The sequence below is a fragment of the Amphiprion ocellaris genome, chromosome 17 (genome assembly GCF_022539595.1).
Source record: "Amphiprion ocellaris isolate individual 3 ecotype Okinawa chromosome 17, ASM2253959v1, whole genome shotgun sequence".
NCBI classification, from domain to species: domain Eukaryota; kingdom Metazoa; phylum Chordata; class Actinopteri; family Pomacentridae; genus Amphiprion; species Amphiprion ocellaris.
The window spans coordinates 24,939,011-24,964,704 of NC_072782.1; the positions used below are offsets into that span (position 1 = coordinate 24,939,011).

A 25,694-nucleotide genomic window follows, 5' to 3' on the forward strand; every position below is an offset into this window, starting at 1 on the left:
GATTTGATACTTGCAAGCAACAAGTGCCAACTACTGGTCTCTGATGCCAAATAAGATAAATGAACGAGAGAAGGGTGTGCACATTTCTTTTTTTTTTATCCAGCATTATTATTTATATATTTGGTTTCTGTTTCCATATCAACTTATCTCTGCCTGTTACTGTCTTCTATGGAACACCATTGGAACAATGAATAAAAGAAAGGAAAATGAGTGCAAGAAAACATTTAATCAGTCACTATAAAGATTACAGTCGTAGCATGCATCGTAACACACAAACACAAAAAGAACTTCAAACACCTCAAATATCAAAAGTTAATACAATCAACACTTCATTAGTGGTGTAAAAGTCAGCAAAGAAAAACTCAAGAGTGCACATCACATTCAAGACCTATGTGTGTTGACAGTGAAATTTTCGCAATTCCCAAGAAAATTAGATGGCCTGTTGAAAACTTGTACCGTTCCTTTTGGCTTTTCTCAGATCAGATCTTTTACTAGATGGTAGTTATTACCACCAGGAATTGCCAAAGCTAATTCTGAATCCTACACTTTACGCAGGGGTCTTCAGGTAACTCAACAACTGCGACAGACTGTCCTCTGACTTCCTCATGAATACAATCAAGGTATTTTGAGTTTTTTCTGATGTACTCAACACTGAACAGAGAATTCCTTGTTATTGTAACATTGTGTCATGTCCAGGTCCAGACTGCTGTTAGGAAGTCATGCATTACGTTAACTCCTGTTACCACACAGCTTTTAATGTACTTGTCTGTCTTGACTTTTCGTTTACTCATATAGTACGATTTACCTAATTCAAACACTGATCTAAAATAATTTCTGAAATCTTGTGGCTCCTCTCAGAACTCTAGAGACCTAACATATATTATCATCATTAATAATAATAATAAAAAAAATATTAAAAATAACAGAAAATATGACAGTACATGACTCACGGTTTTCTTGAAGATATTGCTACTTGGTTTCAAGAAAGAAAAGCTTATAACCTACCAATACCAATTTGTTCAATAACCATGTTATTTTTTTCTTTATTTTATTTTATTGAAAAAGCGATAGAAAAAAAAAAATCAAAATCATACATTTTGCTAAAATACTACAAAAGATAGAAAAATATTTCGGGTTTACAGTTGGCAGCAGACTGGCTGGGCTCAGAGGAGGAGGTGGTGGCTGGTTAATGCAGATGGATCACATGATGGGGCAGCTTCCCTTGGCAGTGCGAGGTTCTCCCTGCAGAGTCGCCACAGATATTCATGGTTCAGTTTCAAACTTAATACTGATAACACACCATCAGGTCTAAAACGGTCATCTTAAAATGTAAATCAACACAGAGGTTCAAGCATCTACATGTTAGGACATGAACTTGACTGGACCCAGAACACACCCTTACACTGATGATGATTGTTTAGGTTTATTGCATGTCACACAGTGTGAGACAGATCAAATAAAGTCTCGGTTTCAAACAGTCAGATGCAATGAGTTTGAGGCTGTCAGTTTGTATGATACATGTCTGGTGGACTGCAGTGATGCTAGGAAGGTGGCAAAACCATAAAAACAAAAATAGTGACACAAAAGATGCATGATAAGATGCAACTTGATCAGGAATGGGATGCAATGGAATTTGGTAGTAATTCACTGAACAGTGAAATTCATTTACAACTGCCTTTAATTCCCTCATGGATATCAATGGCAATTAAGGGAAAAAACACAGCCGTTTTTGGATGCTGATAGCTCCAGCATACTGCAAACATCCGAGTTAAACGTGTTACAAGGCTTTAGACTTTGACTGACTGTAGTCTGACTGTGGGTATTAGCCTGCTATTGGCCCACTGCTCAGTTGACATTGGCAGGAACCTTGGGGTTACCTTTGACCAGGACATGTCCTTTAACTCACATAGGCACATATGTAGGACAGGCCTCTTTCACCTGTGTAATATTGTCGTCATCATCAGGAGTGATGCTGAAAAACTAATCCATGCATTTATAACTTCTAGGCTGGACTGTTCTAATTACTTATTATCAGGATGCTCCCATAATTATCCTAAAAACCTCAAGCTGACATAAAATGCCGTAGCCAGAGTTCTGACAGATAAGAGAGATCATATTTCTCTAATAAGCTTCTCTTCATTGGCTCACTGTAAAATCCAGCACACAATTTAAAATCCTACTTCTAACATACACAACTCTTATTTTCCTGCATTTTTGGCCCCATTTTACTGATAAAATGGTGGGCAGTTATGATAACTTTACCCCCACAGAAGTGGATTATCTTGTTAATAATGCTGCAGCCTCACTGCGTACGATACTCGATAGTGCTGCACCTTTGAAAAAGAAAGCTATGTGTCATAGGACCTGCTCCTTGGTACAATTCCTGACTGCAGACTTTAAAGCAGGCATCGCAAAAGCTGGAAAGGAAGCGGCATTCCACTAGTTTAGAGGAAGTTTATGGTAGCTTGGAAAAATAGCCTAGTAATTTATTTTAAAAAAGCTCTCTGTAATGCCAGGACAGCATATTATTCATCATTAATAGAGCAGAACAAGAACAACCCCATGTTTCTCTTCAGCACTGTAGCCAGTCAGAGCTCTGTTCTGCCTTGTATTCCTCAGCTCTGATCAGTAATGACTTCATGAGCTTCTTTACAGATAAATTTGTTATGAGTAGAGAAAAATTAACCTCGCCCTTCCTACAACTGTATCATTGAGTACAGCTACTTTAGAATTGGATGTCAGAGTGGATGGATATTTAGACTTCTTCTACATCTCTCTGAGCTAATTTCAACAGTTTCTTCATCTAAACCAGGGGTCAGCAACCCACAGCCCTGGAGTGTCATGTGGCTCTTTCATCCCTCTGTTGCGGATCCCTGTGGCTTTGGAAAATAAATAATGAACATTTAATTAAAATTTATTTTAGTTCGTTAGTTTTTAAAATGTAATTCTAAATTTGAAGGTTATGGTGATCTTGTAACATCAAAATACAAATGGGTTTAGTTTTTTGTCAGTCAAAATATGCGTCACAACCATGAATGGGAGACACCCGCTGGTGCAGCAGTATGAATCTGGAGTCCTGTTGATCTTCAGATCCACATACGTATGAGAGCAGGTCTTCTCCAACATGAACTACATTAAAAACAAACCGCTTACAATCCTGTGTGAGGATGAAGGTGATGAGCAGACGCTGTGTGCTGAGGTTCTGGAGCAAAAATCACATTAACCAAGCAAGAAAAAGACCAGTGGTGGGACGCAATTATAAAATGAAACTTAATTACAGGATTTGTCATTAATTGTGATTAACCGCATTTTTGTCAAATACCAATATTTGACACAATAAGCAAAGTTTTCCAGTTCAAATAAATTTTAGTTGATGACTAAATCGATGAATAGACATATGTAAAATGTTTACACTTATTTGTCTACTACATTCACAGATTACTGCAAACTCAAAGTCCAATTATAGCGGTTATTTTCAACATTTTAAGACTTTTTGTAAACCCAAGCACTTTCAGTGTCTTGAAAAGTGGTCTACTATGGGATGGCTGCACCATTTGCCAGTACCAGGACTGTCGTAGCTAACGTTAGCGCTGGTGCGAGCAGCAACATGTTCTGCATTGAGTTCATGCAGTCGGCTTGAACTGCTACGGTGATAAGAAAACTCTTAGTTGCACAGTTTGTACACAACCACACCTTTATCCACGCTGCAATCGGGAAGATTTTTAAAAGAAAACTTTCCGTCCAACAAGCTCAATGAGGTCTCATCTCCCATCACTGTTCACCAAACTTTCTTGTGCGCCAACATGACTCAGTGCATCCTGTGTATTTTTTACAGCTGGCAAACAGACTTTAGGTTCATTACCATAACCTACTGGGCTTGAATGCGCATCAGGGTTAGCGGTGCGCCAGGAACTAGGAAACTGAGAAAGGTGCGATTAAATGAGTTATTTAACACATTCGTTTTTCTGTTATTAATTAATCAAAACTAAAGTTAAAATCTAAGCCCTAATAAATATTTTAATTGCATATTATTTTGCAGAAATTCATATTCCTCTCTGCCTTTTCTGTCCCTCTCAACTTGGCTGGTCAGCAGCAGATGGTGGGCCCCCCCCGATATGATCTGGGTTCTGCTCAAGGTTTCGTCCTGTTAAAATAGTTTTTTTTCTTGCCACTGTTGCCATAGGGCTTGCTCTGGGGGTTCAGGCATTTGGGTTCTGTAAAGCATCTTGAGACAATTTGAATCGTAATTGGTGCTATATAAACAAAACTGAATTGAAAGTGCACCAATCAAAAACAGAAACAGTTACTTCACCTTTAAATCCTAAATCTCTGAAATGAGCTGAAGCCTCACCTGCTGGTAGAAGCGATGTTCCTCAGTGGCCTCGACTTCATTATCATCTTCCTCACCCTGCTCTTCTCCTGTCTTGTATGTAGTAGTTCTTTTCGCCACCTCCTGCCAAACACACATAAAAATCAGTATCTCTCAGCATCACCCACTGGTGTGTTTCACACACAACAGGCTAACACCACATCTCTTCAGTTTTTCCCCAGCAAAAATAAAGAGCTGTGAGGATGAGGTTGGACAGGTATAGGATGGATAGTGGGTGGTAACAGCAAATCAGGGCAAAGAGCAGTAACAGTTTGCAGACAGAACACTGAAGGTCAAAGACAAATTGCATAATGGATGGATGTGCCTGTGTGGACTCACTTCTCCCTGAGGGTTGATTAGCGCCACATGGACATCCTCCCCTGAACCCCAGGAGGACTGGTTCTTCCACACCAGGTCTGCAGGAGGTTTGGGGCTAACACCAGCATCACATGCCCAAATCTACACAAAGCAAACACAAGGCCCCACAGTCATTCTCACATTCAACACTATTTTACATTAAGTGACTAAGAACATGCACAGCATCATTAAAATCGCAACATGGCATCTCTGTACCACTGCTAGCTCAGTTCGCTATTCAACTACTAGCGGGCATTAAACAAAATGATGATTTCTGATGCTTGATCAAAAACTAAATTCAAAACTTCCCAATTAAAAAATGATTGGTATGATTTTAGACTGCATATCACGTATTAAACTTAAAAAGTAGATTCCTAATGGAAGCGAGTAGCAGGTTGAAAATTTAAGGAGATGCAAACTCTTACCATGACTTTCTGTCCAGCCTTCAAGACATATTTGGGTGTAAACTTGTAGGTGGCTGTAGTATTTCCAGTGGTCTTAATCATCTCATAGCCCACCATGGCCTGGTCCTGAGACAGACACAGTAAAGAAATGCATCTAATATACCAAAATGTAAGCAGACTTCCAAACAGAGCACTTTCACTCTACAAAAACTTCAAGTAACTGAAAGCATGCAGAACCTAGAAACCCAGGAACTCACCACATCTCCGCTGTTGTGAAGACAGATGAACTTGCCATCAGTGTCGATCTCGTCGATGCAGATGGGTCCTGTGGCTGAAGCAGAGTGAGCAATGGACACTGAGCTGCTGGCTTCCTGTTCTTCCACATCAACACGCTTCCTCTTCCCCTGTGTGGTCCGCACACTGCGACTGCTGGAAGAGGCTCGAGACACTGTGACACGAGATGAAGGGCTGGGAGACAGATTCAGTCTGGGGGAAGAAAACGCCACAGTTATATCTTGATATCCCGGTCACTGAAGACCACAAAAACCTAACATTTGATGATATTATCATGACTCTGTGGATTGTCACCTTTCTTCTTCTCCCTCCAAAAGCGTGCGATAGGCATTTATCTCCATGTCCATAGCTAGTTTAACGTCCAGCAGCTGCTCATACTCATTCAGCTGTTCCTGCATCTTGGCTTGGATCTCAGCCACCTCACGGTCTTTGTCTGCCAGCAACTTGCGATTTGTGCTTTTCTCTTGTGCCAGCGCTGCCTCCAGCTCCGATATGCGATCACGCCAACCACGAGTCTGAATATACACAATGAAGTCAGAGTCTGAGATGGCAATGATGCTCACGTGTTACACAGCAGGTAAATACAAAGTCAAGCCAGTCATTTCACAAGCTTTGATATCAGTTTTAGCAAACGCATGTCTCAGAACAAAACTGAATCTTAAAAACTATTTTGTCTGGAGCAGAAACATGTTACTTTACCTCTAAGACACGATCATGAATGTTCTGTTTGCAAAAGTTAGTCTGGTGATACAGCTTTGGCACCAGCAGCACCAGCATGGAGGATGCAGGGAAAACTTGCAAGGCAGTCCGGGAGAACAAATATTCAACTTTTGCCACAGCACAGTTTGGTATCATTTTACAAGGTAACACTGTGGTCTGTGAAATGCATGCAAGCACACATTCCTTGTAAAGTACCTCAAACAACATGGCCTCAGCAGTGTAGTCCCCATGTTTTAACAGAATACTGCCTTTGGTCTCAACACCAGTGCCACAGCAATAAATATTAGAGATGTGTGAATCGTCAGCGGCCAGAAAGTACAAAAATCTAATTATTGCTATTATTCTGATGGAATTTCAGCAAATAGGGGTCTGCAGAACTGTGGTATAGGGACAGCATTCAAAACCCCTGATTTTTGCCTCTCTTTGCTTTCTGTGTTGCTGAATGCATGAGGGTGGGGCTGAACCTACATACTAAGTTATAGAAAAAGGTGGGATAAGTGATGCCATACGATTGTTTGACAATTACAGTAATAGCTTTAGGTAATCAGTCATTTTTTTCAACATTATTTGAAGTTATTCAATGTTTTTTGTAGCTTATACATTGTGAGAAACAAAACCTAATATTAATTATTCCTCATTATAAATAATAAACTACCCATATTACAAAGCTTACATACCCGCAAGTATTCTTTATTCGTATTCAGGCGAAAGCTCTAAATGTTTAGTTATACTAGAAGATAAACTCAAAATACGCACTTACTGTTCCCTTTACACCTTTGCATTTGTAAGATTATGTGACAATCCCTTTCAACATGTAATCAGCAGGGCTAATGAGGTGCAGTTTACGTTTCATTCAGAGAAACTACGTTTAGATGTGAAAATGTCTGAACGGTCATTTAAAATATCTAACACAATTGTATCCTGCAATTGTTTTGTAATGTACTGACAAATTAAGTACTCAAGATGAACAGATATCTTCAGTTTAATTACAGATAGCGATTTTTCCTTTTTCTCCAGTAAGAATATAAATGATTAATATCAATAATTGAATTTCCACAAGTTGAAAAAGGATTGCAAATGTTGAAAATGTAATTTACCGTTTTCAGGTAACAACTGCATTTCCTGCAAGTCCAACACCTCCACAAAGCATTGTGGATATGTTGCTGTAATTGGCATATGTATTTGAGTTATATTACCCTAATTAGAATATTAATTTTGCATATATAAAAAGGCATTAATTAGCTTATCCCCTACAGTTACATAACCTATTTCAGATGGCAGCCATAGCAAAAACATTTCTGATACACTGATCGAATTAAGAGTGTTCATTTTGGATAAGCATCATTGACGATAATTACAGTTCAGTGTAGTCACAAAAGGAATTGTAAGTATCTTAAATATAATAATAATTTGTAGGATTATATATCATCCAATTGTAGCTCATAAGAATTTTCACTTCTTCCATTTGTGACACTGAAGATTTCCACTAGTAATAAATTAATTGCTGTTATCAATAATTATTGTTTTGACTGTCAATTAACTATATGGATACGTGTACTGGAACTATAACACACTTTTTAACAGTTTTAGTAGAAGGAAGTGGTAAACCTATGTAAGTATAATTAGTTTATCAATGTCTACAATGGACATTGCCACTAGATATCTTTAATTACAATGGCTACTATTCAATATTATATTACAGATATGTTACCATTGCTGATAAACTATTTAAAAGGGCTTGCCATATTGGTTATGGTACTGGTAGTCTATCTCAGGCATAACATGACCACTTTCCTAATATTGTGTTGGTCCCCATTTTGCTGGAAAAAACAGCCTTGACTCATTACGGCACAGACTCCACTAGACCCCCTGAAGGTGTGCTGTGGTATCTGGCACCCAGATGTTAGCAGCAGATCCTTGAAGTCCTTACCACTGGAAACAATCTCCAGGCTCGCAAACCATCTACCCTACCAACCCTGCTAGCTTTTCTGCACATTCTGGATTTTAATAACAGTGCAAACCCCCATGCATGGAAATGTTGAACCAAAACATTTCCTCAATCATACTGAGAAGCAGTCAAACCATTCTGCAGTGAACAATAGTCTAGCTGAGTTATACAACCAATAGATAATTTGCCATTGTTACCAGCTCTGAAATTTCAGCAGCAAACAGTCTGATAAATTAAACAAAATCAAGTGAAGAATCGGCAACTGGTTTAACTTCTCATAGTATCTGGAAGGTCTCCATTTCTTATCTTCAGAGCAAAGGGGGTAAGCAGTAGGGTTGTGTCTCTTCAGGTCAGTGACTGATCTACAGGGAGTTGGCTTTATCTTAAACTTTAAGACCCCAGTATGAATATTAGATCCAGCACTGAGATAAATATTGTTGACTTTGGATTTTACATTGTTTAATAAATTACATTTAAAAAAACAGTAACTCTTTCAAAAAAAACAAAAGCTATAGCAAGATAAAATTTCCAACCTCCTTCTGCAGTCCTGCCAACTGGGCAGTGAGGCTCTCAATCCTCAGGGCTGACTCTCTGAGCTCCTCTCGGGCCATGTTCGCCGACGCTCCGTTCATCTCAGATAAGCGATGCAGGTCTTCAAGCTGGAAATAAACACACAGATGGTTTGGTAGTCTGCAGTATTACCAACATTCCTTTCTCATCACAGCCTGAAAGAGAACTGAGCAGTGTCAGTCACTTCCTGACATGCAGGAAATTAGTCAAGTGTAGCAGGGTATGTTGTTTACTTCATTACAGGAGGTATGTGCTGGTTTGCTTGATTGTTAAAAACAGCTTACTTACAAAATTTTGTATGAAGATGCTTAAAAAGACTGCAGAGAGCATCTGACAATATTTGGTAATAACCTTGTTAGTGTTTATTAAAGTGTCAGTACCATCTGACTCCTGCTAAACAATCAGCATCACTTCCTTTTTTTAATTTCACTTTCATGCTGAAGAAAACACCCACTCTGTGTGTACTGCAGAAGTTTAAAAAAAAGAACACCAAGAATGCATTTAAAAGCCAGAACATTAGTCAATTACAACTGTAACAAACACACAAAATGAAGGGTTTTCTAACTGCATATTCTCTCAGTGAAGTAGATTTCACTTTGTTAGAATGAAGACTTTATACTGTGAACAAGACACTCAGGTCAAATCTTGCAAACTGTTTTTCATGTGACAGCTGTGAGAAAAATCAGACAGCTGTGCCCATGGAAATGAATGATTTTTAGTTAGTTTGCTTGTGTCAGATAAACACTTACATCCAGACACCCCATACTGTTATGGGTTAGAGTGTATAATTATGTTTGTTTTCTTTCAAGAGTGTCACTGTACTAAACCTCTTGTAACAGCTGGTGCATAAAGTTTTTTTTTATTTTAGGTCACTTTCTACACATGGCATGGACTTTAATGTGAAAGGACAGCATGCATCATACCACACAGGAGAGAGTGAGTAAGTGCAAGTGCGAGTTCATACTTTGACCACGTATGTGCTCTCCATGTTGTCCTTGTAGATCTTGATCTGCTCCTCATTCTGAGCCCTCATGTCAGCCAGGGCCTGAGTCAGTTTATATTCATACTCTTCCTTACGTCCAGAATCCACCTCCACCAGTCGGGTCTCGTACCGTTGCCGAGCCTCCTTCACTTCCTGTAGCACAACACACGGTCACCTCTCAGACAGGATTCTCAGGTTTGATCTAGTCCTACTCATCTCAAGTCAGTCTTGTTTGGTTGCAGTGAAATACAATCAATGAAATAACAGCAAAATGATTCATCAACTAAATCAGAGATAAATTGAGACGACATGCAGCCCTACTGAAAACTCAAGGTCAGCTTTTCACAGCTTTTGCTGCTGTGACTTCATTGTAGACCAGCATTTTTAAGTCTCAGAATTAATTCTATCTTATGTTACAAGGATAATTGTGGTGATATTCTACATTCATCTTGTACCGAGGTGTTTTTACCGTTTTGTAACGGTCATATTTGCATTGATGAAGCAAAGCTAAATAGCAGAAACACCTTTAGGCAATACAGTTCTAAAACAGCACGAACTACGGTCCTCAAAATGATCATCACGTTGAGAATCAAAACTTGTTGCAAACAGTGTCAATCAGAACTGAGTATCATAGTCTTTGTGAAGACAAGACAGTTGATGGTTAAGTTGCTTCAGCTCAGTGTATTCACCAGTCAAATGCTTGATCAAAGTGATCAAATGATATGTCCCACCTAGAAGACCAAATACTGCTGGCCGGAAATGTCCATGTACGCCATGGAAATGGATCTACTTAAGTGGAAACTTAATAAAATCAACTCAGCTGTTCCAGCCACACATATGCTTCACACCAGCAGTTGCTTCACAGAAAAATAGGAATTCAGTATACCCTTTTACTTTATATCAAAATGGATTCTCTATGACCATATAAACATTCTGAAATATTGTTATAGTTCAGTAACATTTCAACATGTTCGTGTGGTTCAGTGAGTAACTCCTCAGCCTTCTAACTGTCCATTCTGTATGTGAGCTGGAAAAAAAACAATCTGTGTTCATACATGGCCCTGGCTCTGTAAATGGTAAAAAACTAAGGTAGGGGAGGGGGAGATGGGGGTGGTAGGGATAGTAAATCTGACACATGCTAAGTTTCTAAATATCAACGATTCCATTTGCCAAGCTCTTTGGCTGGTTGTCAATTTTTTTGGACCATGACAGATCCTAAGAGGGGAGTTACATTTTAGTTCAGCGTTCAATACCATATCCCCACCAAACTTCACTCCAAGCTGTCCAGTGTGGGTTTGAGCACCTCTGTGTGACTGGATTCTCAAGTGGTTTAGGTGGATCTCCAGCAGAGAAGCCAGAAGAGGAATTAAACTCCACTGAAGATAAATGGATCACTTGTGGAGAGAGTGTGCAGCTTTAAGTAGCAGGGAATTGTTACAGCCTCAGACCCTTGGTCTTCTCTCTGTTGTTCTCTTGCAGGTCTCTGGGTGGGCGGAGCCTATAATCACCTCACCTGGTACACCTGGTCAGTGTACCTGGCCTGCTGAGCCAGAGTGCTCTCTGCCCTGCTCCTCTCACACCCAGCCACTCATGCTCTCCTCTGTTTCGCTTTACACTGACAACATGCATCACGCATTGACCGCTGCCACCATATACCCTCACACACCACTGACGCTTACTACCACATCTCATTATCATGTTTACCTTAATAAATAATCTTTTGTTGCAGTTAAACGTCTCTGTGCATCTCCTCTTTTGTTGCGGCCTAAGAGCCAGTCGTAACAGGAGTACACACCTCTTAGGATCTATCATGATCCATATAAATTGACAACCAGCCAAAGAACTTGGCAACAGGAATTGCTGGTATTTAGAAACTTAACATGTGTCAGATTCACCATTCCCACCACCCCTATCTCCTCCTTCCCTACCTTAGATTGTTGACCATTTACAGAGGCAGGGCCATGTACGAACACCAATTTTTTTTCCAGCTCACCTACAGAATGGACAGTTAGAAGGCCGTGAGGAGTTATTCACTAAATTCGCTAAAAACTATATTGGGTTAGAACTGGATATACAGTCATATGCCATACAGTCCATGCCAGAGTTTTGTCCGTTGTGAGCAATTAAAAGTCAAATGCTCACCTCTTCATGCATGCTCTTACGGAAGTCCATTTCTTCAGTCAGACTCTGGCACCGATTTTCCAAGTCAATGCGCAGGAGCATCTCATCTGCTAGTTGTTTCTTGGCCTGGGCAAGACCTATATCAAGCTGACAACACACAAACACAGAACATGCTTGGAAAATAAGCCCAGATGCATGGAAAATTCCTGTTTTAAGGAAAAGGAAACATGGAAAGGAAAACAGTATCATCACATTTATGTTACAGCGGTGCTTTACCTCCTGCAGCTGTTCCCCCAGGTCTGCTAGTGTGGCTTCCAGGCCCCTCTTTTCAGAGAGGGCAGTAGTCAGAATGGCCTCCTTAGAGTTAAGCTGAGCTTCCAAGTCCCTCAGCCTGGCCTGTGCTGCTGCTCCCTCAGAGTCCTTCTTGTTGTAGCTGGCCAGTGGATGACAAGGCATGGTGAGGATGATGGTGTGAAATGGTGGTGAGTACTGAAGGGGGTTAAAACTAAAAGGCTATCACAGACCTAATCTATACTTGTACATTTAAATGCAAGTCTAAAACACGCCTAGTCACCTAAAAGCAAATCCTTTAATGACAGGTACAAATTAGCAAAACAACGATCAATGAAGTCCTGTATTACAACTGTATTTCTATGGACAGCTCAGTCTGTAATAGATGTGAACTTGTAGAGCAAAGTGAATGACAAAGGTGTTGTGACTTTGTCTACAAACTGCATATTTGGTGCTCTGTGTAATGTTTTTAAACCAATACTCGAGCTGTAAGGTGAAAAAAGCACTCCTCAAATCACCTTACATAACTCTAGGCAATTGCCAGTGCATGTCTATCGACTAATGCAACGGCGTGCAGTTCAGGCTTGTGCTGTGTTGAAAGCAGTATCACAAATAATAGGGTTGACCTAGCAGAAATTGCTGTCAGGACTTATGGAACAGCAACCAGGGTGCTCATTTAGACATGAAGCTGACATGCTCAGAAATAATCAAACTAATAGACAGGAGTGCATGTCTGAAAGGGGCTTAAGTCAACAATGAAACCGTTTCAGTGGGTTTAAACAAAGTGCTCAAGCACATCTGCTAGGACAGAGCACAGATACTTCCTCATGGGTCCCTCAGAATTATGATGGGTGTGCTGTAAAAAGGCCAAACTATGAGGGGAATGCAGTGTGGTATGTCTGCATTCTCACATTTTACTGAGAAACATTTGCTGGCAAGGTAAACCACTGACTCAACAGGCTTTCATTTTACATGAATATTCTCAGTAAGACCACACCAGTACACAATGAATACCTGACAAACTTCTAAAACAACAAAGAGTTATCATACAGTGTTAGCAGAAAGCACATGTTAGTTTACAGCAGTACACTCAAAACCCAGTGTGTAAGCTTATTTCATCAGTTATTCTTAAATTACCACACAGACAAGTATGAGTTGTCTAGGAAATATTTTGGAACCAAAGTGTTGTAGTATTCAAAATATAAACAAAGAAAATAAATGTTTTCTACAAGTACAGTAAGTAGGCAGTTTAAAAACAATACCTTATGTGTCTAGCCTTTACTTGTGACAAAATGAACAGTCTAAAAAATAAATATATTCTAATGACAATCAATGAACAATTTTAATTAATTATCATACAAAATGGGCAACCACAGTCTAGACCACAACATGGCTCTGAGTCATGGCTGGGATAATGTTTCAGATCCGCAAAATATAAACAAGCAGGAATAATGCAATGATTCTTCTTACATGTTTGGGTCAGAACCCAAATCTGAAGACGACTAATCTGGAAAGTGTTTCTCTACAAGGTGACAGCATTAGTTCCTTAGCTTTGTTCGATATGAAACGAAGTAAGTCTTAATTAATGTTACTGAAATGGTCACTGGCACGCTACAGTTTTGGGGAGGAAATGATCAGCCATCGTATTGACAGCTTATTTTGCTCATGACATGCATTTTAGTATCTCAAAAGAAAGGCCATATAGGTATGTTGTTAAGGGTAAAAACTATTTGCGCACACCTGACATGAGCACACCCTAGATGGGCTTCCCTGCAGCATTTTAAACAAGTTATTTAGGTGAAAGTGTACCAAAAATGCACTGAAGTCAAAATATATGTAGATCTGAAAACCCAAGTCAGCTCTGCATGTGGTCTCTGACCTTTTAGCTAAATTAACTTTAAAAAAAAAAAATCCAAATTCATGTTTTCTCCGGTCTGCAAACTGTGGGGATTCCACCAGTGCCCAAAAGAATACCAAAATAAAGGTATATACTGAACTATCATTTTATGCACCATTACAACCCTCTTGCAAACCACCAAAGCTAAAATTAGTCAAGACATGTCACACGCCCAGTCAACTTTATTGTGATTTTTACCTGGGGAACATTACAGGTAATAACTACAATACTGCTAGAATAAATACTGCACGGTCAAGTACAGATACGAGAGGAATAGGTCACCCCATTCTGACTCAACAGGCTGTCACTGCCACATGTGTTCTGTTGTCAAGGGGGTATCACCACAAACATAACACTTCCTCTGTTCAACTCAGAACAGCTTCACACATGACTCCCTGAGAATCAGTTGTATGCAGCACATACTTCAAGAAATGTACAATATACTGTGACCGTCTTATTCCCATCCTGTGTGTGATTTCACACACCGATGGAATCAAAGTTGTTTTTGTTTGGTGATACATGCATTCAAAGCAGCACGAAAATATGCACAGCTGTGAGAGGCAATATTTCTTTTGGGGGGGGGATTAATTGTAATATAATTACTTCCCACCTTACACAGTTCAAATACCGGGTAGTCTCCTTCTGAATATACAGCGGAATTACCACACTCTGAGAGGGAAACACTCCCCATTATCTATTCATGCACATGAGGTCAACAGCTGTGCATAACAGTTGTTTCTGTCAAGATCTGCAAGATATATGGGACGCAGCATTTACAGTAGATATTTAAATGATCACTTGTGCGATGCATTATTCCCGCCTCGCCTATTAACTGTGTGCACCATTTCAATCAGAGCAAAAGTGGAAATACTCCACACTACAACAATGTTTGTGCTCCGTCTTGAACGAATACGGCTAGAGGACCCTGAACGCACCACGTGACCTTCACGAAAGCTGTTTTAGATGAATTATGTTTTAATGGATAGTCATTGTTTTGCGGGTAGTTTAACTGCATTATGCACGACAACAGTTCGGATTTAACAAGCTGGTTTTACAGTTCTTTACACACAGCAATGTAGACAATTGTGGGCGGCTAGTTGGCACCGTCAATCATTCCACAATATTAATTTTATTGTTCTTAAACTGTACTGATTATCAATACATTCAAACTAAGAATGATCCCCAGTGAGCACAACCGAACTAAGGGACAATAAATCTGAAGGTGTTTTTAAAATATGTTCAATATTCCGAGTTTGAGTGACGCTTTCACCAGACAGGAAAACGTATCCCCGTCCGTGCGTAATGTTGCCGTAAAAGTGGCTCGAAAATCAAAGTTAGCATATAGCCTTTAGCTAACCATTTTGGGTTCCTGTTCGTATTAGACCGAATACATTGATTAAAGTGTTACAGCCTTACTTTTGTAGAAGCTGCTCATGGTCAGATTTGATCTTTCCCAGCTCAATCTGTAGCCAGGCCCGCTCCTTGGAGGTGTCATCCAAACTCCTTCTGGCGTCGGCTAGCTCAGTCTCATACAGGGCTTTCAGGCCACTTAACTCCCGACTCCTCACTTCTTCCTTCTCGCTAATCTTCCGGTGGAGTACGTCATTTTCAGACTCTAAACTGCGGACTTTGTCGATATAAACAGCCAGGCGGTCGTTCAGATCCCGGAGCTGTTGTTTCTCCTGCAGTCTGGTTATCCTGGTCGGACTGAGCGGTGTGCCGCTGCTGCACGTGCTTCTGTGGCCGGTAGGAGTTGCAGTCGGGGTCGCCATTCTAAAGAGAGACGAAGACGAAAGACGGGAACCAAACCAAACCTAGATGCCGCTTATGGGAGTGTATCAGCTTGGATTCGAGTGATCAACAAGAACGAGTACTTCCAAAAACTATCCTGAAAGTACGTTCTACCTTCTCCCGGCCGAATGAAAGAGGGGTTGGCTTCCTAACATGGCGGCTCATTGAATATTGTACGTTGAGCTTCACTAACCAATGGCGTAGCTCGACGCAATGCGTTATTTCAGCTTCAACTTTTGGGTTCATTTGCAAGGATGACCGACGTATGCCGAAATTCTGCGGAGCGGGCGGAGTCTATTTCCATTATACTTTACATGCCTTATTATAAGGGACAACCTCCATTTGTTGAATCCGAGCGTCCCGATAGTTATAACAAGCGTTGCCTGACGGTGCCGTTAACGGCTGAGGCTACTTTTGTTTAATTCTATCAGTTCTCTCCGTCGTAACGGCGAAAACAGACGGACGAAAATAAAAATGTTTTTTGTCACGATTGAACTTTGTAGCATAAAAACAGAAGCCGAGTAGCGCAAAAATAATGGTAATGACCATAGAGTGTATATCCCATTATAAAATGATTCATGATTTTTTTCTAGATAAGTACTAATTAGTTGTGTTAAATGTACTCTATACACTTAAAGCGATACCTTAATTCACGTTTGCTTTATTAAGATTTTTTGTTTTTTAAATCTTGAAAAAGTGTATTTCATAAACCACATTCCTGGTGTAATTAGTTTTGTTCGTTAACATTGTTTAAATTCATAAAAAAAATCTTGACGAACACTAATTATTTCTTTGTCTTAACATGTTACCACAAAAAACCCTGCATGTTCAGAAGTGTTTTCCACGTTCATCCTAACATAATGTTTTCAGTGTTTTAGAGGGGGTCTGATGTGGAAACCATCCATCCATTATCTAGACAACGCTTAATCCTCATTAGGGTTGCAGCAGGGTGGTGGGAGTCGCCGGGGAAGGGGGCTGGAGTCTATCCCAGCTGAATTAGGGTGAATGCGGGGCACATCCTGGACAGGTCACCAGCCTATCAGAGCTACACATAGAGACAAACAAACACACTCATATTCACACCTACAGGGAATTTAGAATCATCAACTAACCTCAGCATGTTTTTGGACTGTGAGAGAACCTGGAGAAAACCCATACTGCACAGGGAGAACATGCAAACTCCAAGCAGAGAGATCCCCCGTCCAGGAACCGGAGATCTTCTAGCTGTGAGGTGACAGTGCTAACCACCGACCACTGTGCAGCCCCTGGTGTGGAAACCACTTCTGACAAATTCTCTTCAATGCAACCTTTCTTTTTTGACCCAAAAATATTTGACAGAAGAATACTTGGAAAAAAAAAACCCTACAAAATCATGACAGTTGAAGCAGATTAAGGGGATAGAGCAGTTGATCAGTAGGGCAGTATGTTATTCATTGGGGCACAAAAATCTGTACTGAGCTGCTCATAATGATGAGAAGTGAGACTTGGCTTCACACAGTGATCCATGATGAAGCTATCATGTTAGCAGGCTGCACAGCGCTTTGGGTCAGCAGAAACACTGGACAAAGTTGCAAGGTCACGCAGAATCCACAGAGATTGCTTGAATTTATGTGAATTGTTGCGATCGCAACATTGGAAATTGATGGATTGACTGACTCTAGAAACAAGTGGTGTACAAATGCAACAGCCATTGAAAGCCACTGCTCACCAGATTTGGAGTTTATTACATTAAAATGCCAGCCATTCTATCTGCAGCAGAAGTTCACTGTCTTGGCTGTACATTCCACCCACAACCTATGATTCCACCAAGTGCTAACATCAGCCAGCTCTGAACATCATCAGTAAAGTGAAGACGGTGAGTCCTGGTGGGATTTCATCTCACCCAGGCAACCACCTGCTCACTTGGCTGCCCTCTGGGAGGCACCATAGATCTATTAGACTTAGACTGTTTTTATGCATGTGCCACAAAGTAACTGAACCTTTACCAGATTACAGATCTAGGTGACTGTGTTACTGCAGCTAAGACTACCTGTATATGATATCTGCATATAGGTTATGGATCATTCCAGAATTGCAGGACATATGGGCTTCAAAATTTTTGAAAAATAAACCTATTTTACTATTTTCTGCTACATATCCATCAATAATAGGTAATAAACTATCAAAGGTTTAACTGGCTCAGCTTACACATCAATGGTACCATTTTTATTACATGTTTAATTTGCTGTTTGCTGTACTTGGTGCAACCCCATTACCAACACTAAGGAACATGAAAAAGTACATTAAGTCATTTCTTAAATATAATTCCTTTTCCATTAAGGAAAAAAGTAACATTCTCTCTGAATAACCATTTGGTTTCACATATGACTTGATTTAAAATAATTTAAATAATTTTCTAAATCTATCTTGTCCAACTTTTCAATAGTGGCATGTTTCACTTTCCTAATTTAAGTATTTATTTTATAATATTAACTCTAACACATTATGCATATAATTACTTAAACTCTTTAAAGGACAATGGGTCAAACCCTTTTGAGCTGAGGAAGGAATTTATGATTATTTTCAATTAAAATGATATGGTCACAGGTTTAAAATTAGGGTAACAGGGTTGAATAGCTGCATATTGTTTGATTATAGATCATTGTGTAAAAGTGACAAATAAATGCTCACGATACCAAAGTATTCTTTTGGTAACTTTTAATACTTTTTGTCAGCACTATTTCTCAAAAACAACAACAAAAAAAATAATAATTGAAACTTGGCTGAAACTTGGTTCAGAACATTGCCTTTGACTCATCAAAGTAGCCACCTGTGGCAGATATCACAGCTGAACACACTCGTGGCATTGTTTCCACAAAGGAAATCAAATGTGTGGCATTTGTAGGTTGCTTTGCTTTCACTCTTCTGACCAGTTCGTCCCAAACCAGCTCCATGGGGTTTAAGTCTGGAGACTGTGCTGGACACTCCATGTTTTTAAGCTGACCATCGTGTTCATTTTTCCTAAGGTAGTTCTGGTATAGCTTGGACTTATGTTTTAGGTCATTATCAACTACGCGCATACCAGAAGGTACTGCTACTCACTATTATGCTTCATAATGTCAAACCCAGTTCACATAAGTATTTGCAGGCAGAGGGCATTTTTAGATTGCTAACCACTTTGATGATATTATGATGTCAATGTGGCAATTTGGCCAGGAAATGTTTCATATTTTGTAATATTCTTTGAGATTAAAAAAAAGACTTTGTAGCTGCAGCTGATGGGACATTGTTAGCACAGGATATGAGGAAAACCATTAAGACTGCTTCAGTGGGGACCACAGACGTCTGTACATCATCTCATTGTAATCCATCTGATACTTTGTGACCTGATTTATTCTTGAATGAAAATGTGTTGTTAATTGCAGCAGGGAACAAGGTGAACAACAGCTGCAAGATAATGAACATCTTGTTGTTAAAGCTGACAAGTCCACTGTGTCTTTAAGCTTATAAAAGTTAGCTTTTTACTACACATGTGTGGTGTGTGATGTTTGTGCTTTGCTGTTGTGCATTCACATATTTAAAGCTTTGGATCCACGTTGTGCAATAAAACCCATGAACAGAGCGGTCAGTGTATGAGTATAGGAAGACAGCACAGCAGCAGATTAAGAAGCCTCACAAGAGTTTAAAGTTTGTCAGTAAAATAAATGCAGCTTGTTTTTTTTGCTGTTTACCTTAACAATACTACACATTCTGAGTGCCACCACTATTTATTACCAGGGATGATCTGCCTCCTAGCAACAATTTCCACTATCAATAATCTTCATCAACCTGCTTGTGCATGGAAGAACTCAACTTCAACCTCAACTTGAATCTCAACATTCCTACCCTGTTAGCGTAAAACCCTGATGCCTATCTCACTGAATGGTTTGATTATGAAAGTGCTTTCAAAACATTTCTGTAAGGAGCACCTTTGGAGCAAGTACCAAAGTAGAACAGAACAGTTACAACTTCAAGAAGTGCTGCCAAGTTTTAACATTTTCTTTCATCGTCATCTTTCAAAACCAAAACCAAAAATGTTATTAAAAAATCTAGCATAGTTGTATACAGCAACATAACACTACTTTTTCACGTGATCACCAATTTTAAAAAAAGTCCTGGCACCCAAACTCATATTGAGCCCCACAGTGACTGGATTACTGTGCAGGGGAAAGAAATAAGTTTCTCTCAGCTCTTCTTTTCATTCTTGAAACATTCGTCGTCCATGTGAATATGTGAACAGTCTGGTGGAACAATATGGCTATCAGTGTTTTCAAACAGACTGAAAATGTGTGCTGTTATTTCCATATTCAAACAAAATTATATATCACTCTATGACAGTTCACTTTATAGTGTCAGGAAACATTTTCATGCTCACTCTGTCTCTCTCACAAAAATTGGATCTATGATAACTGGAAATAAGTTCTCTGGACCGACGAGAACAAGTTTGAACAATCTGGTTGAAATAGCAGAGTCTATGTCCACAGACAAACTGGTGAAAATCTTAAAGCATCATGCACAACACCCACACTAAAGCATGGAGGTGGTAGTGCCATGGTATGGGGATGTTTTGCAGGTGATAAAATAGATTTGTTTGAAGTAAAGGGTATCATGAAGAAGGAACAGTACCACTCCATCCTCCAGCATCATGCACTTCCATCTGGACTAAGACTTGTGGGTTGAAAGTTTGTTTTACAGTAAGATAATGACCCTAAGAATTCTTCTGAGCTCTGTCAGGGTTACTAGACAGAAAAAGAGGAGGAACGTGTCCTTTGAAAGCTGGTTTGGCTCCTTCAGTTTCCAGACCTCTCTCCAGTTGAGCTTGTGTGAGACGAATTGGATTGATCAGTCAGAAAAGTGTGTGCCATGAATCAGCAGTCTCTCACTGATGAACTTAAGAAAGCTTGGAATGCAATTGATGGTACATACCTTAGAAAATCTGTGCAACAAATGCCTCGTATATGCCATGCTGTTGTTAAAGCCAGAGGAGGTTACTTTGAAGAAAGCAAAGTCTCAGCAAGAAAAACCCAAATAACCTGATATTATAGTAATTATAGTAAAACTGTTTTCTGATGAGTGACTCTTTATATAATAATCATGTTTATTTTGTTGCAAAGTATGCCCATGAAACTATGATCGTTTTTTCTACAAATTTGATCTTGCTTCCAAACCTTTGTTCTGTAGTATATAACAGTTTCAAGTTATCATACATCCACTTTTGCTGTATTGAAACTTTTTCACTTTTAAGTAGAAGCCTGCCAAGGTAAGCTGCATCTAAAGTCCATTTGAACCACATGGAGTAAAATGTTATATATTACACCCATCTTATGTGCTAATCATTTGCACATGTAAGGCAAAATACCTATGTGTGCACATCTGAAAAAGGCAGTGCAAAATGATGAAGTACAAGAACGGGCAATGTGTATCTATTGTATAATGCCCTAGGCCAGAGTGTAGTCGAACTGGCCTTTCTCCAAACCATCAAGACCATCAGCCCACGTGGAGGTCGGCATACTCCGGTATGGGTCTAACAGGATACGGAAGCATCGCACAATGAGGATGAGGAGGAAAATAAAGAGGAAAATGACTAAGGCAAAAGTTGTCTTCTGCTCCAGGGACATTGCAGCAATGGCTGAATCAGACGAAGACGAGGAGGAAGATGAGGACGAGGACGAAGAGAGGGCGACCAAGTGTCCCCCGGCAGAGTACAGCAGAGAAGAGAGAGCAGAGGTGAAGGGTTCTCCCTCCATCATCCAGGAAGAAAAGTGTGGGGGGGCAGTTGGACAGTGGCACGGCAGCTCCCACAAGGGGCGCTGTGGCATCCTCTTCTCATTGACTTGGCCCAAGCCCTTTAGATGGACCTCACTGTCTGGGAACACACAGGACCAAAGCATAGCTGATCGTTGGGTTCATCAAGGGTTAATACACCAAATGACAAATGGATTACTTCTAATCTATCCATGAGCATAGTGGTTTAAAGACTTTGCCTCAATCCGGTCACAATCCAGATGAATGGAATTTTTTTCAATTTAGAGGATGGGGACAAGGCCAGCAAGATGCTAGTAAAGTACATGACAGTAATATACTATGGATCATAGACAAAGGTGGCAATTCTACCTCAATTCACAAAATATTCCTGAACTACTGTAAAAACCTGTACAAATCAGCAGTGCAGGTAGACACTCAGGAGATTACTTTATGCCGCACCAGTATGACTTTTATAAAAAATGTAATCATTTGTGAAATAGATATTGTACTAGGCAGCTTTAAAGCAACATTTTATAAAAATCATACTATTAAGTATGCACGGTGAAGCAATGGAACGCATCCTACTACTCACTCTGTTCTCAAAAAGGGTAAAGCAACTTCTGACTGTAAAAATCAGAAGTAATAAACGATTAGGTGGTTTATTACAGTGACAACTGTCCAGAGATCACATTGCACATAGAGAATGCATCTGATAGAGCTGAATGGTGCCATCTATTGCTCATTCTCAAACAACATGGTTTTTGGAATAAAACAGAATGTAAGTTTTATGTGTAGCGGATTTAAAATAGTTGCTCACACATCACACGATCAGCATGTTTATTTTCCTACAAAAGAGAGGTGCAGGTCACAGCTAGTAACACACATGCAGGCAGTGTAGTTTCTCTCTCCTGTAGCAGGCCAAACATAAATGCAAATCCATAACAGAATACAACATGTAGCCTTTTGCAGAAAACAGTGGGAAGTAATTATATGAATGATGGTGTCTCATAAACATGCAGCTAATAAACAGGGTGTATTTTTCAAGTTAAGATAAATACTCTAGAGTGCCAAATTTGACCTGAAGTAATATAAACCAATCTCACAAAACTGCTAAAAATATCCCTCCATGTAGGAAAACTTCTGCTAGTTGGTCTTTGCATTAATCTTCAGTTTGAAAAAATATATAGATGCTCTCCTGATAATGTCACATTTGTCACAATGTGCCCACAAAAAAGACTTTCTGAATCACTCCAAGACAATAAACAGGTCATGCAGTTGAAGACATTGCGACTTTGGAGTTAGAATATGTGGTTGAAATAGTTAAATGGCACTTAAAGCTAACTCGTCATTTTCACAATGCATCATAAATTGGGCAATGGGGCTTGCAGCTAATTTTTCTTTTTTTTTCTTTCTATTCTTTTCTTTTTTTCTTACTAAATTCGCACATGCTGGATTACTCCAGCCATGGAAAATGGGCAAAACACCTATTTTGTCATTTAGTTGGCAAGACTTCAGAAATAATCGAATACGACTTTACAAAGTAAAGTTCACCTGCATTCTACCCCACTACTGTAGCAGCTTGTTCACTGCTTTGTCAGCTTGTACATAATTAAAAACTTTCAAAAAAAAAATATATTGTTCATTTGATATATGAGTGACTTTAAACCGCTGCATGGACACAAAGTAAGACTAGATGTCCATCCCGCCCCCGAGCTCTGAGCCAAACGAAAAGAAAAGCAGGTGCAATAGATGCATCTGCAGTGGCTGCTGACAGCACATGAGCAGCTCCATCTTTACCGCGAATGTATGACAGTGATTCAACCCATGCAGTTTGATTCAGCGCAGCCCGGAAAACACCTCGTCATGACGGAGCAGAGGGTTCGAGTTGTTAGCAGGAGTCGCAGTGACCTCATCGCCTCCATCCACATGCAGCCATGCCGTCATACATGACCCCAGTGAAGGCCAGCAGCTGAAGGCGCTCACATGCCCACATCATTCAACAAGTGCAGAGCAACACGAGCAGCTACAGGCAGCAGGCTGCCGCAGACACGCCTTCACGCACAGATGGAACCTGGCAACTTGCGCACACATGCACGAGCATCTCCAGGAACGTCGAAGCAATGAGTACCTTCTCCTGTGTGCACGGGTGTCGGATCCATCTCCAGAGTTACAGATGGGACCAGAGGGTTTGGTCCATTCTACCTTCAGCTGCCAGCCTCACTGTCTGCTGCATCTGCGGTGCGGCAAGTAGGTTAAATCCGGCTGAGGGCAGTGAGGGGACTTCCAGCGGATGGAGGGCAGCTCCGTGCGTGCTGCTGCCCTCCCGGTGCCATCCCGGGCTGAGGGTGGCAGCGCTGCTTCCCGGACGCGGTGGGAGGAAGGGCGGATCGAGTCCGTGCGCGTCCACCGCTCAGCCTCGCAGATGCTTTTCATCAGCGCGATCCCAAGTTACCTGTGCACAGAGACGGTGATAGGCTAAATGTTGTGTACAGAAAGAAAAGGGGAGGGGGGGCAACCTGAGAAAATGTCATCCAAATGTGTTTCTAACAAATAACAAAGCAATCAACACTACATTTCAAAAAGACTGTTCAAATCATTAAGCCAAGCTTTTCCCACAGCTTACCCCTTTTGCTTTTCATGTGTCTATTGTCATCCCCAGGTTTTCTTTCATTTCAGGCTTTTTAAAGACAAGGCAAGTGTATTTTTAAATTTTTTTTCATAGTGGCAATAAATCTTTTCTGCAGCTGCCATTTTGACTTCTGACTGACTGATCAGATAAATCTGAGCAGCAAACACTGATGTATTAAGTGTTAGCACGTCTCTTCATTACAATACCAAACCGTAAACCTGCCTCTCCTAAATTCAATATGGAAAATGTAATAAGAATTTATTGAGCCAATGCGTAAGTACTAAAGGGAACATATAATGCAAAATCAGTGCTTTCACTGATTTTGAACATAATATGTCTCCAGTTTGTCCAGCATTCAGATGATGACGTATAGTCCCAGCTGACACTTCTGCATCCTGAGTCTGCAGGACAGACTGAATTTGTGTAGAAGTTGACTGAGGATGTTTATCCACCATTCAAACTATCCTGCATTGCATTCTTTCATCAATTTTTCTCTTCCATCCCCGTCCAGGAAGATTAGCCTCAGTTCCATAGGTTATTAACTTCTTGATTATATTACACACAGTGGACAAAGGAACTTTGGATTGTACAATACTGCAACATTGACATTCATTTTTGGTGAGAGAATAACATTAACTGCTAGACATTCAAGGGGAGTATTTAAATGGACCAGCTGACATTTAAACTTTTCTTTGATGTAAATAATCACACCTCCTCCATGAGAGAAATCTGTGACTGTAATGATATATTGTGTGGGAGAGAAGGGCTAGGAGCTAACTTTGATCCAAACCAGCAATGGAAAAGTGATTTATTTTGTGTAAAAGGCACATTTACAAGACAAAATACACAGAGCGCTGTTTCCTCCCTAAAGTCACTGACAGAATGCTGTTTAGTCTACTGTATGAGTACCCCTTGTTCCTGTCAATGTCTATCCACCTGAAGAAACAGAAAATAAATAATTTCCTTCTAATCAAATCCCAAGTTACAGTTGCCACCCTGCTGTAACTACCCAAGGGTCAGAATATGTTCTTTCTCAACAAGTGCATATATACAGCACAACAGCTATGGGGCGCGAACATTTTTGCTGGAAAACAAGTGAGAATCATTAAATGTGATACTACTTTTAAAGTAACAAATCATTTAACATATCTGATCATTCTAGCCGTATCCCAGATGCACCCTACGTACAGACTAACTGGATTTATTGTAGTCACACTGGAATAAAAAGATTAATTATCCATAGAATTAGTTGCAAAGAAGTAGGGAAGGCAAGGCTGGAAAAATCACGACGACACCTTGACTCAACACAGCGAAGTGTGACCACAAACAAGGCCACACTTGCAACTGAGGTACCACACTGTGATCATCCACCTAGCACAGTGAAGAAGAATCATGGAGGCTGTTTAAAGAGGTCAATTTACAGTGCCATGATAAAGTCATCATCCTGTTTTTCCTGAAGGGTTACAATTTGAAATTAAAATAGATTATAGAACATGCCTATAAGAAGGTGTAACATTTCAAAACTAAACAATAATGGCACAAAAAAAGCCTGAAACCT

The 25,694-nt window shown here is 40.0% G+C and overlaps 2 protein-coding genes across 2 annotated transcripts; both read right to left on the reverse strand.

Annotated features, from left to right (window-relative positions):
• Positions 1–207: 207 nt before the first annotated feature.
• Positions 208–15,913, reverse strand: lmnb1 (lamin B1). Its single transcript, XM_023273068.3, has 11 exons — positions 15,370–15,913; positions 12,042–12,198; positions 11,787–11,912; positions 9,627–9,797; positions 8,626–8,751; positions 5,719–5,939; positions 5,388–5,616; positions 5,152–5,256; positions 4,709–4,828; positions 4,352–4,453; positions 208–1,242 (listed from the first exon to the last, which is right to left on the reverse strand). Exons 1-11 carry the CDS (start codon positions 15,723–15,725, stop codon positions 1,201–1,203), a joined length of 1,755 nt encoding a protein of 584 aa, XP_023128836.2. The 5' UTR covers positions 15,726–15,913; the 3' UTR covers positions 208–1,200.
• Positions 15,914–18,424: 2,511 nt separating this feature from the next.
• Positions 18,425–24,789, reverse strand: LOC118470475 (uncharacterized). Its single transcript, XM_035949451.2, has 2 exons — positions 23,636–24,789; positions 18,425–21,628 (listed from the first exon to the last, which is right to left on the reverse strand). The coding sequence occupies exons 1-2, from the start codon at positions 23,664–23,666 to the stop codon at positions 21,201–21,203; spliced, it is 459 nt and encodes a 152-aa protein (XP_035805344.1). The 5' UTR covers positions 23,667–24,789; the 3' UTR covers positions 18,425–21,200.
• Positions 24,790–25,694: the final 905 nt, after the last annotated feature.

Excerpts from the sequence above, each read along its gene's own strand:
- lmnb1 (XM_023273068.3), bottom strand. The coding sequence starts at position 15,725 with ATGGCGACCCCGACTGCAACTCCTACCGGCCACAGAAGCACGTGCAGC. Across the intron at positions 12,199-15,369 it reads CATGAGCAGCTTCTACAAAA|CTACAACAAGAAGGACTCTG; the intron begins GTAAGGCTGTAA and ends TCCACTGGCCAG. Across the intron at positions 4,829-5,151 it reads AGGCTGGACAGAAAGTCATG|ATTTGGGCATGTGATGCTGG; the intron begins GTAAGAGTTTGC and ends TGCTTTGTGTAG.
- LOC118470475 (XM_035949451.2), bottom strand. The coding sequence starts at position 23,666 with ATGGATCCGACACCCGTGCACACAGGAGAAG. Across the intron at positions 21,629-23,635 it reads ACCCGTGCACACAGGAGAAG|ACAGTGAGGTCCATCTAAAG; the intron begins GTACTCATTGCT and ends GTGTGTTCCCAG.